General features: G+C 41.0%; 1 protein-coding gene across 8 annotated transcripts in view; it reads right to left on the minus strand.

The window, feature by feature from the left end:
* Positions 1–13,086, minus strand: part of EIF2A (eukaryotic translation initiation factor 2A) — a 54,457-nt gene that overhangs the window by 29,183 nt on the left and 12,188 nt on the right. For 6 of the 8 annotated variants that reach the window (XM_028138571.2, XM_008161254.3, XM_054714092.1 and 3 more), the window contains 2 exons: positions 12,666–12,735; positions 2,696–2,770 (listed from right to left, as the gene is read on the minus strand). In XM_028138571.2, coding sequence (XP_027994372.1) covers positions 2,696–2,770; positions 12,666–12,705 — 115 coding nt within the window. In that variant the 5' untranslated portion in view covers positions 12,706–12,735. The remainder of the gene's footprint in view (positions 1–2,695; positions 2,771–12,665; positions 12,736–13,086) is intronic. The other 2 variants (XM_028138572.2, XM_054714096.1) reach the window with 2 other exon arrangements.

The raw sequence follows: 13,086 nt of genomic DNA on the forward strand, positions 1-13,086 counted from the left end.
TTATAATAACTACCAAGGTAAAAACAGATTTATTCAATAAACTCTAAGATAACAGAATAGGGTTACCAAAAAAAGATAACAGACAACAAAAAGAAGTATGGTAGGTCCCATTAGACAGTAAATTTCTATGAACTCATTACTTAAATAGCATACATTAAAATATGGATTTAAAAAAATAAAAGCCAAATATGCACAACAGGTTCACCAAAATATAAATAAGTAAAATAAATAATAAAATCTTGAGAGTACATTTTTCATTGAGGCTGAGATTCAAATTGTCAACATTGTAGATAAGACTCAACATGATTATATACTTAATAATTTGAGAGTAGTTTATTGGTTGGATTTAATAACTTAAAAAATAAAAAAACTAATTAATATTTTTAATAAAAGCTAATTCTGCCAGCTTAGAGTCATACAAAGTGAATCAACTAATGTAATACAATCTTTTTAGCATTAATTTTTCAAAATCATGTGTTTAATCCAATCTGACCTGATAGTTGAAAGACTTCAGAATATATTACCACTGTGTAAAAATCATTTAAAATGTACTTTTGGAACTAATGTATGTATTTTCCCCATTAAAAAAAAAAACACGCTAAGATATTATATCTGGTTAAAAACAACAACAAAATAACTTCAAACCAAGCAACAAATATTTGGGTATCTTTCTGATTCTGTTAACTGACATTTTATACTGACTCTGGAAAAATTCAAATGGACTGGTTTTCTTAGTAAAATATGAGCATTTAATCAAAATACTGTTTTTTGCAAGATCAATTTTGTAATCTGATTATTTTACATAATACTAGAGGCCTGGTGCACAAAATTCATACACGAGGTGGGGGTGTCCCTCAGCCCAGCTTGCACCCTCTCCAATCTGGGACCCCCTTGTGGGATAACCAGCAGTCGGACATCCCTCTCACGATCCGGGATGGCTGGCTCCTAACCACTCGCCTGCCTACCTGCCTGATTGGCCCCTAATTGCTTCTGCCTGCCAGCCTGATTGCCCCCTAACCGCTCCCCTGCCAGTCTGATTGACGCTTAACTGCTCCCCTGCTGGCCTGATCGCCCACAACTGCCCTTCCCTGCCGCGACCCGCCTCCTCCTCCGGGACCCGCCTCCTCCACGGGAGGTGGCAGAAATGCCGGGACCAGCCTCCTTCGCGCCACATAGAGCCGTGGGACCCCAAGGTCTTACTGCGTGAAGTGCAGCCATCTTGTGACGACCATCTTGTGACGACATGAGGGCGTGACACCATCTAGGCCAGGCATCCTCAAACTACCGCCCGCGGGCCACATGCGGGTGTTTTTGCCGTTTTGTTTTTTTACTTCAAAATAAGTTATGTGCAGTGTGCATAGGAATTTGTTCACAGTTTTTTTTAAACTATAGTCCGGCCCTCCAATGGTCTGAGGGACAGTGAACTGGCCCCCTGTTTAAAAAGTTTGAGGACCCCTGATCTAGGCTATTATTAGTATAGACTATACTAAACATACTTTTGATTACTTATATATATTAATATAAACTATATTAAACATATTTTTAATGCCTTACAAATCCTATATAATAAGAGGCTAATATGCAAATTGTCCCCTTGACCAGGAGTTTGACCAGGTAGTGGAGCCGGCCGGCCAACCACTCCTGGCCCCTCCCCCAGGCCGGCCCCGCCCCTGATTGGCTTCCCCCACCTCAATCGGGGCAGGGCCGCTGGCCAACCTCCCTCGTCCCTTCCCGAACCCCCCCCCCCACTCCCTGCAGGCCCGGCCCAATCGTCCCTGATCAGGGCGAGCCAGATGGACCCCACCTGTGCACCAATTCATGCACCAGGCTTCTAGTACTTAGATAAACAAGCAAGAATTATTTTCTAAGTGTTAGTGCGGAACTTAAAAAAACTCAATCAATAACCAAAAGAACTAGTTAAAACAACCTCTCAGGTTATTCAGCATTAATTGCCCTTTCGCCCTGGCTGGTGTGGCTCAGTGGATAGAGCGTCGGCCTGTGGACTGAAGGGTCCCGGGTTCGATTCCGGTCAAGGGCACGTGCCCAGGTTGTGGGCTCCATCCCCAGTGGGGAGCATGCAAGAGGCAACCGATCCAGGATTCTATCTCATCATGGACGTTTCTACCTCTTTCCCTCTCCCTTCCTCTCTGAAATCAATAAAAAAAAAAAAAAAAAAAAAAAAAAAAAAAAAGCCGAAACCGGTTTGGCTCAGCGGATAGAGCGTCGGCCTGCGGACTGAAGGGTCCCAGGTTCGATTCCGGTCAAGGGCATGTACCTTGGTTGCGGGCACATCCCCAGTAGGGGGTGTGCAAGAGGCAGCTGATCGATGTTTCTCTCTCATCAATGTTTCTAACTCTCTATCCCTCTCTCTTCCTCTCTGTAAAAAATCAATAAAATATATTTAAAAAAAAACAAAAAAAAAACAAAACCTTTAAAAAAAAATTAATTGCCCTTTCTCATATGTTACTTTTAAATTCTAAGTAATTAGATATCTCAAATGAATCAGGCATATATGTATAAACAAACAACTTTGGAGGTAGGCCATGGAAGTTATGTTGGAGGTAATACCTAACTGCATCATGACATCAAAAGATGGACTTTATTAATGATACCCAAATATATATTACTCTAATAATGCTGGTTATGTTTCACATTCATGACATATACATAAAATTTTACATAAATGAATACTAACTTCTCTCCGTTGCCCCAGGCAAACAAGGTCCCATCCTTACTAAAGGTATAGACTTTGCAATTTTTCCCAGATTCTCTGAAAAGGACAATAAAAAAAAGTTTAAGTTAATAAGCATTAATACTTAAAAAAAAACAACTGATTAAAAATTCACAATCTTACTACTAATTTAATAACTAAGAACACATATAAATTTTAGAAAATAATTCCAAAATGCTTTTGTCTACCAAATACTTTCTCTCTTAAAATGCAGGTTCCACAAACACTGTAAAGTAAGCTGGAAATTTATTTTATACCAACAGGTCAATATTAAGGGGGGAGAAAAGCTCTTTAGGGTGAATATCTAGTTTGTGTGACAACGCTAAAATGTAAATGAATGACTAAGTTTCAGCTATCAGCCCTGAAACTGAGAGGGTGAAGGATTTCAAAAGGAAGACTTTGTGAAGAATGTCCCAGGCCACTTGCATAAAAAACAATGGTGAATAGAATATCCTCAAGTGGCTAAGAAGTGCCCCTGGATTTAATATGTAGAGACAGAAAGTATAACATGACGGTCTTCACATTAAATAAATGCAGATGCAGGATTCCGCAGAAAACACTGACTTTTTGGCAATATTCTACCAAATGGTCAACACTCTAAGTACTGTATCTCTCAACTGGAGATGGCTACTATGATTTCCCAGTGATAGTGAGGATCCAAACAGAAATTGTATGTGTGTACATGTTGATGTCCATGGTTAGTCACATTAGATTAGAACTTCATGGCTAATAAATATTTGAATTATTAAACAACAGTGCATTGAAAACTAACCACTACACCCCTTTTAAACAAGGTATTATCTTTGCATTAATTTATATGAACATGACATTTGTGTTTCTGCAATCACACAGTAATGGCAGCTTATACACATTTTGTGGTTACCAAAATATTATTTTTTATCTCTTACAATAAACAGCTATGACCAAGATGTCCTTCATCCTATATTGCAAAAATCATTTCTGAATCTTAAGCAGAACTTTACAATTATCATAGTCAATTCCACACAGGTTTGGGTCTATTATTCCAGCCTACACAGATGTATTTACATTTTGATTTTTCTTTTTTAAGACACTAGTTACTCCTTACAGCTTTATGGAATGTATAAAGTATAAAACATCATCCTAAGCTATCATTTAAATTAAGTATTAAGAATGCTGAGTGAGCTCTTAAGATCCTGTGGCTCACCAACAGTCCTTCCCTCAAACTAAAATCAACTCACTAATCAGCTGATTTCACAGCTCTTAACCAAAGACAACTTTGTCATTACCATCATATAACCAAAAAACTTTTGTCGACCTAGCAGGTTTGGCTCAGTGGATAGAGCGTTGGCCCGCAGACCACGTCCCAGGTTAAATTCCGGTCAAGGGCACATACCTTGGTTGCATGCTCGATCCCTGGCCCTGGTCAAGAGGTAACCATTCAGGAGGTAACCAATTGATGAGTCTCTCTCACACTGATATTTCTCTCTCTCTGTCTCTCCTCCCTCCCTTGCACTCTCTAAAATTCAATGGAAAAAATATCCTTGGATGAGGATTAACAACAACAAAAAGACTATCATTTCTCAGATACTTTGCCAAAATCATGTTCATAGTTCTATTCTGATGTGTCTGGAAATTCTACTCAGAAAGAAAATGAGTTAAACTTAAAACAATTTGTTCTTAGCAAGCTCATTTTAATTCTAATAATCAGCCCTTTATATCATGATTATAAATTGTCCTTTTAATAACTTATTCTAGAATAGAGTTTAAGGTTGAAAGCAAGCTTACTAGATTACAGAATTCAGAATTTAATTATTTTTCAATCTTGGCTATTGGGAAATTTTGTCTATTTCTTTCTGATATAATCGTTTATTTTTAACATATTTTTACTGATTTCAGAGAGGAAGGGTGAGGGAGAGAGATAGAAATATCAATGATGAGAGAATCACTGATTGGCTGCCTCCTGCACACCACCCCCCCAACTGGGGATTGAGCCCACAACCCCAGCATGTGCCCTTGACCGGAATCAAACCCCAGACCCTTCAGTCCAAAGGCTGATGCTTTATCTACTGAGCCAAACTCGCTAGGGCCTTCTGGTATAATCTTTTAAATGAAAAACTTAAAATATATACACACAAAAAGAGAAAGAGTATGATAACCCACCCATGTGCCTATCACCAAACTTAAATAATTAACTCATGGCCAATTCATTTTATTTACTCCCTACCTTTATATTTAATGCCAGAATATTTTTTAAAATTTAAAACAAAATCTTTATTTCTAAGAGTATTAGAGATGTCCCCATTGCCCCCTCCACCGGGTTCCCACCCTGCCCCAGGCCTTCACCACCCTATTGTCTGTGTCCATAGGCAATGCATACATGCATATAAAATAATTGGTTAATCTCTTACTGCCTCCCCTCCCCACGTCCCTCTGAGGTTTGTCAGTCTGTTCCATATTTCCATGCCTCTGATTCTATTTTATTCATGTTTATTTTGTTCATTAGATTTCTTGTTCATTTATTTTGATTTTTAGATTCAACTGTTGATAGGTATGTATTTATAGTTATTTTGTTATTCATATTTTTTATCTTTTTTTGGTTCTTCTTCTTCCTCTTAAAAGAATACTCTCCAACATTTCATGTAATACTGGTTTTGTTTTGATGAACTCCTTTAGCTTTTTCTTGTCTGTAAAGCTCTTTATCTGACCCTCAATTATGAATGATAATTTTGCTGGGTAGAGTAATCTTGGTTATAGGTCCTTACAATTAATCCCTTTGAATATTTCTTGCCACTCCCTTCTGGACTGCAGTTTCTGTTGAGAAATAAGCTGACAGTTGTATGGGCACTCTCTTGTAGGTAACTAACTGCTTTTCTCTTGCTGTTTTTAAGATTCTCTTTGTCTTTATCCCTTGGCATTTTAACCTTTTGCACTCGGATGTCTAGTGTGACTCGACATGGTTAGCATCGCTAGCAGCTCTTTTTATACTCTTTGAATGTATCAATAATTTGAAATATAAAAAAATCCAAATAAATTTGTATGAAAAGAAACTCCAGTTTTTTATTCTACTGCCGCGCTCTGTAAAATCTGGGGTATTTAAAAAATTAAATCCTGAGTAGAATAAAGGAATCGAGAAAAAAGCAATCGAGTGCAAAGGGTTAATTATGATGTGTCTTGGTACGGGCCTCTTTGGATTCCTCTTGTTTGGGACTCTCTGTGCTTCCTGGACTTGTAAGTCTATTTCTTTCACCAGGTAGGGGAAGTTTTCTGTCATTATTCCTTCAAATAAGTTTTCAATATCTTGCTCTTTCTCTTCTCCTTCTGGCACCCTCATAATGTGAATGTTGGTATGCTTGAAGTTGTTCCAGAGACTCCTTACACTATCTTCATATTTTTGGATTTTTTTTTTCTCTTCTGATTGGGTATTTTTTGCTTCCTTATGTTCTAAATCATTGATTTGATTCTTGGGATGCTTTATTCTACTGTTGAATACCTGTAAATTATTCTTTATTTTAGTTACTATATGTTTTATTTGTGACTGGTCCTTTTTCATGTCTTAGATTCTCACTAAGATCCTTAAATGTCTCACTAGGTCCCTTGAAACTCTCATTAAGTCCCTTGAAGCTCTCATTAAGATCCTTGAGTAAACTTATAACCATTGTTCTGAACTCTGTGTCCAGTAGTTTGCTTGCTTCCATTTCTTTCATTTGTTTCTATGCATTAGGTAGAGCTGCTATATCTCCTGGAATTGGTCAAGTGGCCTTGTGTAGTTGGTGTCCTGTAGGACCCAACAGCTCAGCCTCCCCAGTCTCCTGAGCTGGACACTCAAGGTGTTCCTCTTTGTGGGCTGTGTACACAGTCTTGTTGTAGTTGAGCCCTGATTGCTGTCAGCATCACTGGGAGGAACTGACCTCCAGGCCAACTGGCTGTGAGGACCGGCTGCCACTAGAGTGAAAGAGCTTCTGTAAAGAAGACACTCCTATAGAGCAGGACTTGCTTCAGTGGGGCTTTGGTGCTCACTGAGTCTGCCCCTTGAGTGTGTTGCTTGTGGATGTTTAGAATTAAATTCAGGTATGGTCTGAAGCTGTCTACTATGTGCACGGGCTCTGGGTCCTCTGGGAGATGCAAAGTCAGCCACTGCCTGGGGCCACATACAGAGGGATCTGCACATGGCTGCTACTTGTATTGAGCTTGGAAGTGCCTAGGTGAGGTCCAGCTGTTAAGCATTACAGGCTGGTGCTAGTGCTGGGTCTTAGACCTTTTATTGATAGGTTTGGGGCATGCTGACACCAGCTGCTGCTTGTTTGAGAGGTTTTAGCAAGGTCTGAAGCCTGCGCCAGAACAGGCTATTCATATGGAAAAGCCACTGCCAACAGCTTCGGTGAGGCTGAAAATTGGATGGGGTGGGGGGTCTCAGGGAATCACTAGGGCAGAGCAAACAGTGTGGGCCACGCTAATGGAAACTCAGATATGGCTGCCAGTCAGCTCTGTCACAGGGTAGGTCCCAGCACAGAAACAATGACCCCTGTGAACACCCCCATTTGGGAGAAAGTCACCCCCGAGTTCCTGCCCTGATGCCAGACAGTTCAGTTCCTCCTCATATGTCCCTGGATCCCCCAAAGCCGCTACCTGGCACTGGAGCTCAGAGGAAGCAGAATCATGTAAGAACTGCCTGAGGTTCCAGCATTTCTGTGTCACTCATCACAATCTGTGCTGGTTTTTATAGCCTGAAGTTATGGGGACCCTTAACTTCCCAGCTCTGAAATCCTGGGCTGGGGTTCTGGTATGGAGTTGGGACCCCCTGCTTCTCATGGGAGGCCTCTGCAGTGGGGATATCCCTCCCATTTAAAAACATACCACACATGGGTGACCAGCCCATTCTGTGCCTCCACCCCTCCTATCATTCTCGATGTACTCTCTTCTTTACTTCTTTAGTTGTACGACTTCTATTCAGCCAGATTTCAGGTGGTTCTGAATGATGGTTGTTCTGTATTTTAGATGTAATTTTCATGTGGTTGTGGGAGGCTGTGAGTACCAGCATTTATCTATGCCACCATCTTGGTTCCCTCTCCTCAATGCCAGAATATTTTAAAGCAAAACCAATTTCATACCATTTTACACTATAGTTTAGTATACATCTCTAAGTGATGAGGACATTTTAAAAAACATAATCAGCTTCATGCTACTTCATCTCACAATATCAACAATAACTCCTTATTATCATTTAACTAGAGGCCCAGTGCATGATTAAATCATGCACGTGTAGGGTCCCCTAGGCCTAACCTGCCATCCAGGCCATATCCACTGCCCCGCAAAGCCTAGCACGCTCCGCGGACACTGCTAGCAGCCTGCTCCCCGCTTTTGATGGCAGGGGGTCTGCTGGTGCTGGAGCGGACACACAGCTCCCCGCTTTCGATCGCGGGGGAGCTGTCTGTCTGTCCGCTAGTGCACCAGGCCTTTTGAAAGCCTCTGGAACGGCGGAGGCTTTCGAAAGGCTTGGTGCCAGAGCGGACAGCCAGCCAGCTCCCCCGCTTTCGCTCCCCGCTTTTGATGGTCCGCAGCAGGACATGGGCTCGCTGCCCCAGAGGCCCCTTCTGTGCCGCAGCACAGCCATGGCACAGACGCTGAGCTTGCGCCGCCACTGGCGATGCGAGCTCAGCGTCCCGCCGGCCCAATTGGCCACCCCAGCCACCCCGAGTCCCGCCCCCTGCGCCTCCCGCTGGCCCAATTGTGGGCATAGCGGAGTGATGGTAATTTACATATTACCCTTTCATTATGTAGGATACCCAGTACTGGATATGTGGTTTTTTCATAGCTCCTCATGTCATTCTAATATCCAATAAATTTGAGACCCATTCATCTAAAAGCTTGATTAGAGCCAGTTTTTGTTGTTGTTTTCTACCTTCATAGAAGGTAAGTACCATGTCATACTGCTTCCTTATTCTACTCTTAATGATGCTGAGATTGTACTGGACCCATGGTCGGCAAACTGCGGCTCACGAGCCACATGTGGCTCTTTGGCCCCTTGAGTGTGGCTCTTCCACAAAATACCACGGCCTGGGCAAGTCTATTTTGAAGAAGTGGCATTAGAAGAAGTTTAAGTTTAAAAAATTGGGCTCTCAAAAGAAATTTCAATCGTTGTACTGTTGATATTTGGCTCTGTTGACTAATGAGTTTGCCGACCACTGTCCTAACACGACTGGCTGTCTCAGACTTTTCATGAGTGAGGACCATATTTCAGCATGGCTTCCATTATGCCAAGTTCAGTAGCAGAAGAGCAGCTCTGGCATTCAGATACAACCCTAACACACCAAGAGAAGCTGTGGCTGCAGATATACTTCTTACTCTTCTTCTCCACAGCAGATTGTTTGGAAGCACAGTGGTTCATATAGCCTCTCTGGAGACATTCTGCATGACCAAGCAACCTGGCTGTACTCTGGGAATCTGTGGTTAGCTCAGTGTACCCCATACCATATTTGCTTTTACTTCTTCAGCTCAATTCCCATCCCCCTCATTCTTGAAGCCTTAGGCTGCATACCGCAATGAAGTCCAGCACAAAAGTTGTGGCACAGATTCCTGTTTTCTAGAGTAGTGCTTTTCAAATCACCTGAGGACTAACAACAACAACTCCACTTCTTGGCCCCCACCTCAGATTTAATAAGTCAGAAAATCTGGGGAGAACCAAGATAAACACATGTACTCACAACCACAGTGCCTTTCACAAACACATCAAAATTACATCTAAAATACAGAACAACCATCATCCAGAATGCCTGAAAGCTGGCTGAATGGAAGTCCTACATCTAGAGAAGTAAACACTCTGAGAATGGTAAGAGGGGCAGAGGCACAGAGCGGGCTGGGCCAGTACCCACGTGTACCACTTTTTTAACTGGGAGGGAAATCTTCTCTGTGGAGGGCCCCTGTGAGGAGCAAGGGGTCCCAGCCCCACACTAGACCCCAGCCCAGGATCCCAGCACTAGGAAAAGAAGTCCCCATAACTATGGGCTGTAAAAACCAGCAGGGATTGTGGCTGAGTGACACGGAGGATCCTGGAGACACAGCTGTTCCCCTTAAAGGGCTAGCACATGAACTGAACTTACAAGATCCTGCTTCCTCTGAGCTCCAGCACCAGGGCGAGGCTCTGGGGGACAGACACATACAAGGAGGAACTGGATGTCTGGCACTGAGACAGGAATTCAGGGGCAGCTTTCTCCCAGACGGACATGCTTGCAGGGGTCATTGTTCCTATGCTGGGACCTCCCCAGTCACAGGGTTGGTTGGCAGCTATTTCTGTTTGCTCCACCCTGGTGATTCCCTGAGACCATGACCCATTTAATTTGCAGCCCCACCCAAACTGTGTGCAGCGACTTTTGCATATAAATGGCCTGTCCTTGCTCAGGCTACACACTTTGCTAAACTCTCTCAAACAAGCTGCAGCTGGGCCAGGAGCCCCAAATCTATCAATAAAAGGCCCAAGACCCGGCACTAGCACCAACCTGCATTGATTCACAGCTTGGCCTCCCCTGGGAACTTCCAAACATAATATAAATAGGAGGAATCTACAGATTTCTCTGTAGCCCCAGCCACATGGCCCCAGGCAGTGGCTAACTTTGCATTGTCCTGGAGACTCAAGAACCAGTGCACCCAGTGGCCAGCATCAGACCATACCAGATTATAACTCTACACATCCACAAGCGACACTCAAGGGGCAGACTCAGTGAGCACAAAAGCCCCAATGAAGAAAGTCCTGCTCCATAGGAGTGTCTCCTGCACAGAAGTTCTTCCACTGTAATTGCAGTTGGTCCTCACAGCCAATTGGCTGGGAGGTCAATTCCTCCCAGTGACACCAACAGCAATCAAATCTCAACTACAAGACTCTGCACAGAGCCCACAAAGGGGTGCACATAGTGCCCAGCTCAGGTGATTGGGGAGGCTGAACCACTGGGCCCCATAGGACACCTACTACACAAGGCCACTCTACCAACTCAAGAAGACATAACAGTTCTACCCAATACATAGAAACAAACACAGGGAAGCAGTCAAAATGCGGAGACAAAGAAATATGTCACAAATGAAAGAAATGGAAGAAAGCAAACTACTGGATGTAGAGTTCAAAACCACAGTTATAAGGTTACTCAAGAATCTTCATGAGACCTTCAAGGGACTAAGTGAGACTTTCAAGGATCTTGGTGAGAATGCCAAAAAAATGGAAAAATGAACCAGTCAGAAATTAAGCATACACTGACAGAAATAAAGAATAATATACCAGGACTCAACAGTAGAGTAGAGGATCCCAAAAATCAATGATTTGAAATATGAGGAAGCAAAAAACACCCAATCAGAAGAGCTTATAGAAAAAAGAATCCAAAAATATGAAGATAGTGCAAGACAAGCATGTCAAACTGAAAGGCTAACACGTCCAGAAGTCATCTGGAAGGACGTCCGGTCTAATTAGCATATTATGCTTTCATTATTATAAAATAGATTTTCAAAGTAATGACCGAGAACCACATCAATCTTTAATTGTTGACCAATAAGTTTTAGAGGAAGGGTTTTGAGGAAAGTGTTTACTACTATATACTTGACATGTTTTAATCCTTTTAGTCATAATTCTTCTTTTGAAAAAAAATGTTTTTTAAAATTGATTTTAGAGAGAGAGAAGAAGGGAGAGAGAGAGAAAGAGCAACACTGATGTAAGAGAAAAACATTAATCAGTTGCCTCCTACACATGGCCAACCAGGGATCAAACCTGCAAACCCAGGTATGTGCCCTGACCGGGAATCCATCTCGCCACTTTTTTGTATGGGAGGACACTCGAACCAACTGAGCCACCTGGCCAGGGCAGTCATAATTCTTTTGAATGCTCAAACTTTCCCATCTCAGGCTAGTGTGAACCCCTTCAAGTTGACTTCTGTGATCCTTTAATAAAACTCTATTACTAGCTTTCTGGCATTAGATGTCTCTAGCTCAACTTAAAAATTTTCTGTCCTAGACCTGGAGTCAGCCACTTCTCCAAGAGACTGGTTCATTTTAGTGAAGAATGGTGTTTAGAGATAACATCAGAATACCTGATGCAGAGGTATTCTCCGCTGCTAGGTTATTGCTATTACTAGACCTTTTCAGTGGACAGAACTAGAAAATACAAGTGATTTTATGGAAAAAAAAATCATGAATAAAGTTAATTTTTAAAAAATCATGAATTCATATTGACAAATGCTGTTTTGTTGGAAATCTTTGTTCCTTAATGACATTGTTTTATCCTATAATAGATTTAAAATGATAATATCAATTTTGTGTTCATAAAACTATTGAAAGCATTTAAGAATTTTTCAGGTCATCATTTAGTTATGCTACCCACTTAACATAAAGCAATGTTCACTTGTTTCCATTTTATTATTTTTCTTAAATTTAAAACAATATCATGGTCCAAAGTTAAAACTATATCTACACCAAAGTTCATTCACAGACATGTCCCTTGAGTCCTGTAATTCTCTTCCCTCCTATAGATAATCACTTTGGTTTATTTTTGGTTTGCCCATTGTTCCTTTTTGAGAAAAATACATCTATACCTATTTTAGTTGTATATTATATAGATATATTCATTTTTTCCTTCCTTTTTTATACCTTTTTCATCTGTGACTTCATTAAAATTACAGGCAGTGTTTTATTTTAAGTTTTTCCTCATTCTCTAAGACAAAATTCTTTGAAGGTATTGGTTGACCTCAATTACACTACTGTCTACACCTTTTCTTTTAAACATGCTTAAGCTATTATTTTCAAATCTAAAGATCATTTTTCTTGATAGAATATATGCATTCTTTCTAATTTCTGTTAACATTATACAATATACCACAAGAAACTAGCCATTTTTTCTCCTTCTCAGAATATAACAACAACAAAAATAATTTAGAATGTATTACATAGTTCCAGCTAACATCACTCAACTAAACCATACCTTGGAAGCACTGTACTCTCTGTAAAATGTGGTGGTCCATTCACCATATACAGTCCTTCTGATCCTCGGACTAAAGAAATAAAATGAAAAGAATCACCGTGACTCTGTTAATAAATAGTTACCACAAACGTCTTAAAAAACAAAAAGCTTTCAGTCAAAATATTAATAAAATTATGAAACATTTCTTAGACTTATAGAATGTTAGTGTGAAAAGGGCACATTTTTCTTACCCTATTGCATGAAATCATATAACTGCTGAGAATAAATAGGTAATGTAATAGACCGAATGTTTGTGTCCACCCCAAATCCTCAAGTTGACACCCTAATCCCAATGTGATATTTAAAGGTGGGCTCTGCGGGAGGTAGTTAGATCACAAGGGCAGAGCTCTCATAAAGGGGATGGGTTAGTGCTCTTATAAGA

Source organism: Eptesicus fuscus, chromosome 3 (assembly GCF_027574615.1).
Source record: "Eptesicus fuscus isolate TK198812 chromosome 3, DD_ASM_mEF_20220401, whole genome shotgun sequence".
Lineage (NCBI taxonomy): Eukaryota > Metazoa > Chordata > Mammalia > Chiroptera > Vespertilionidae > Eptesicus > Eptesicus fuscus.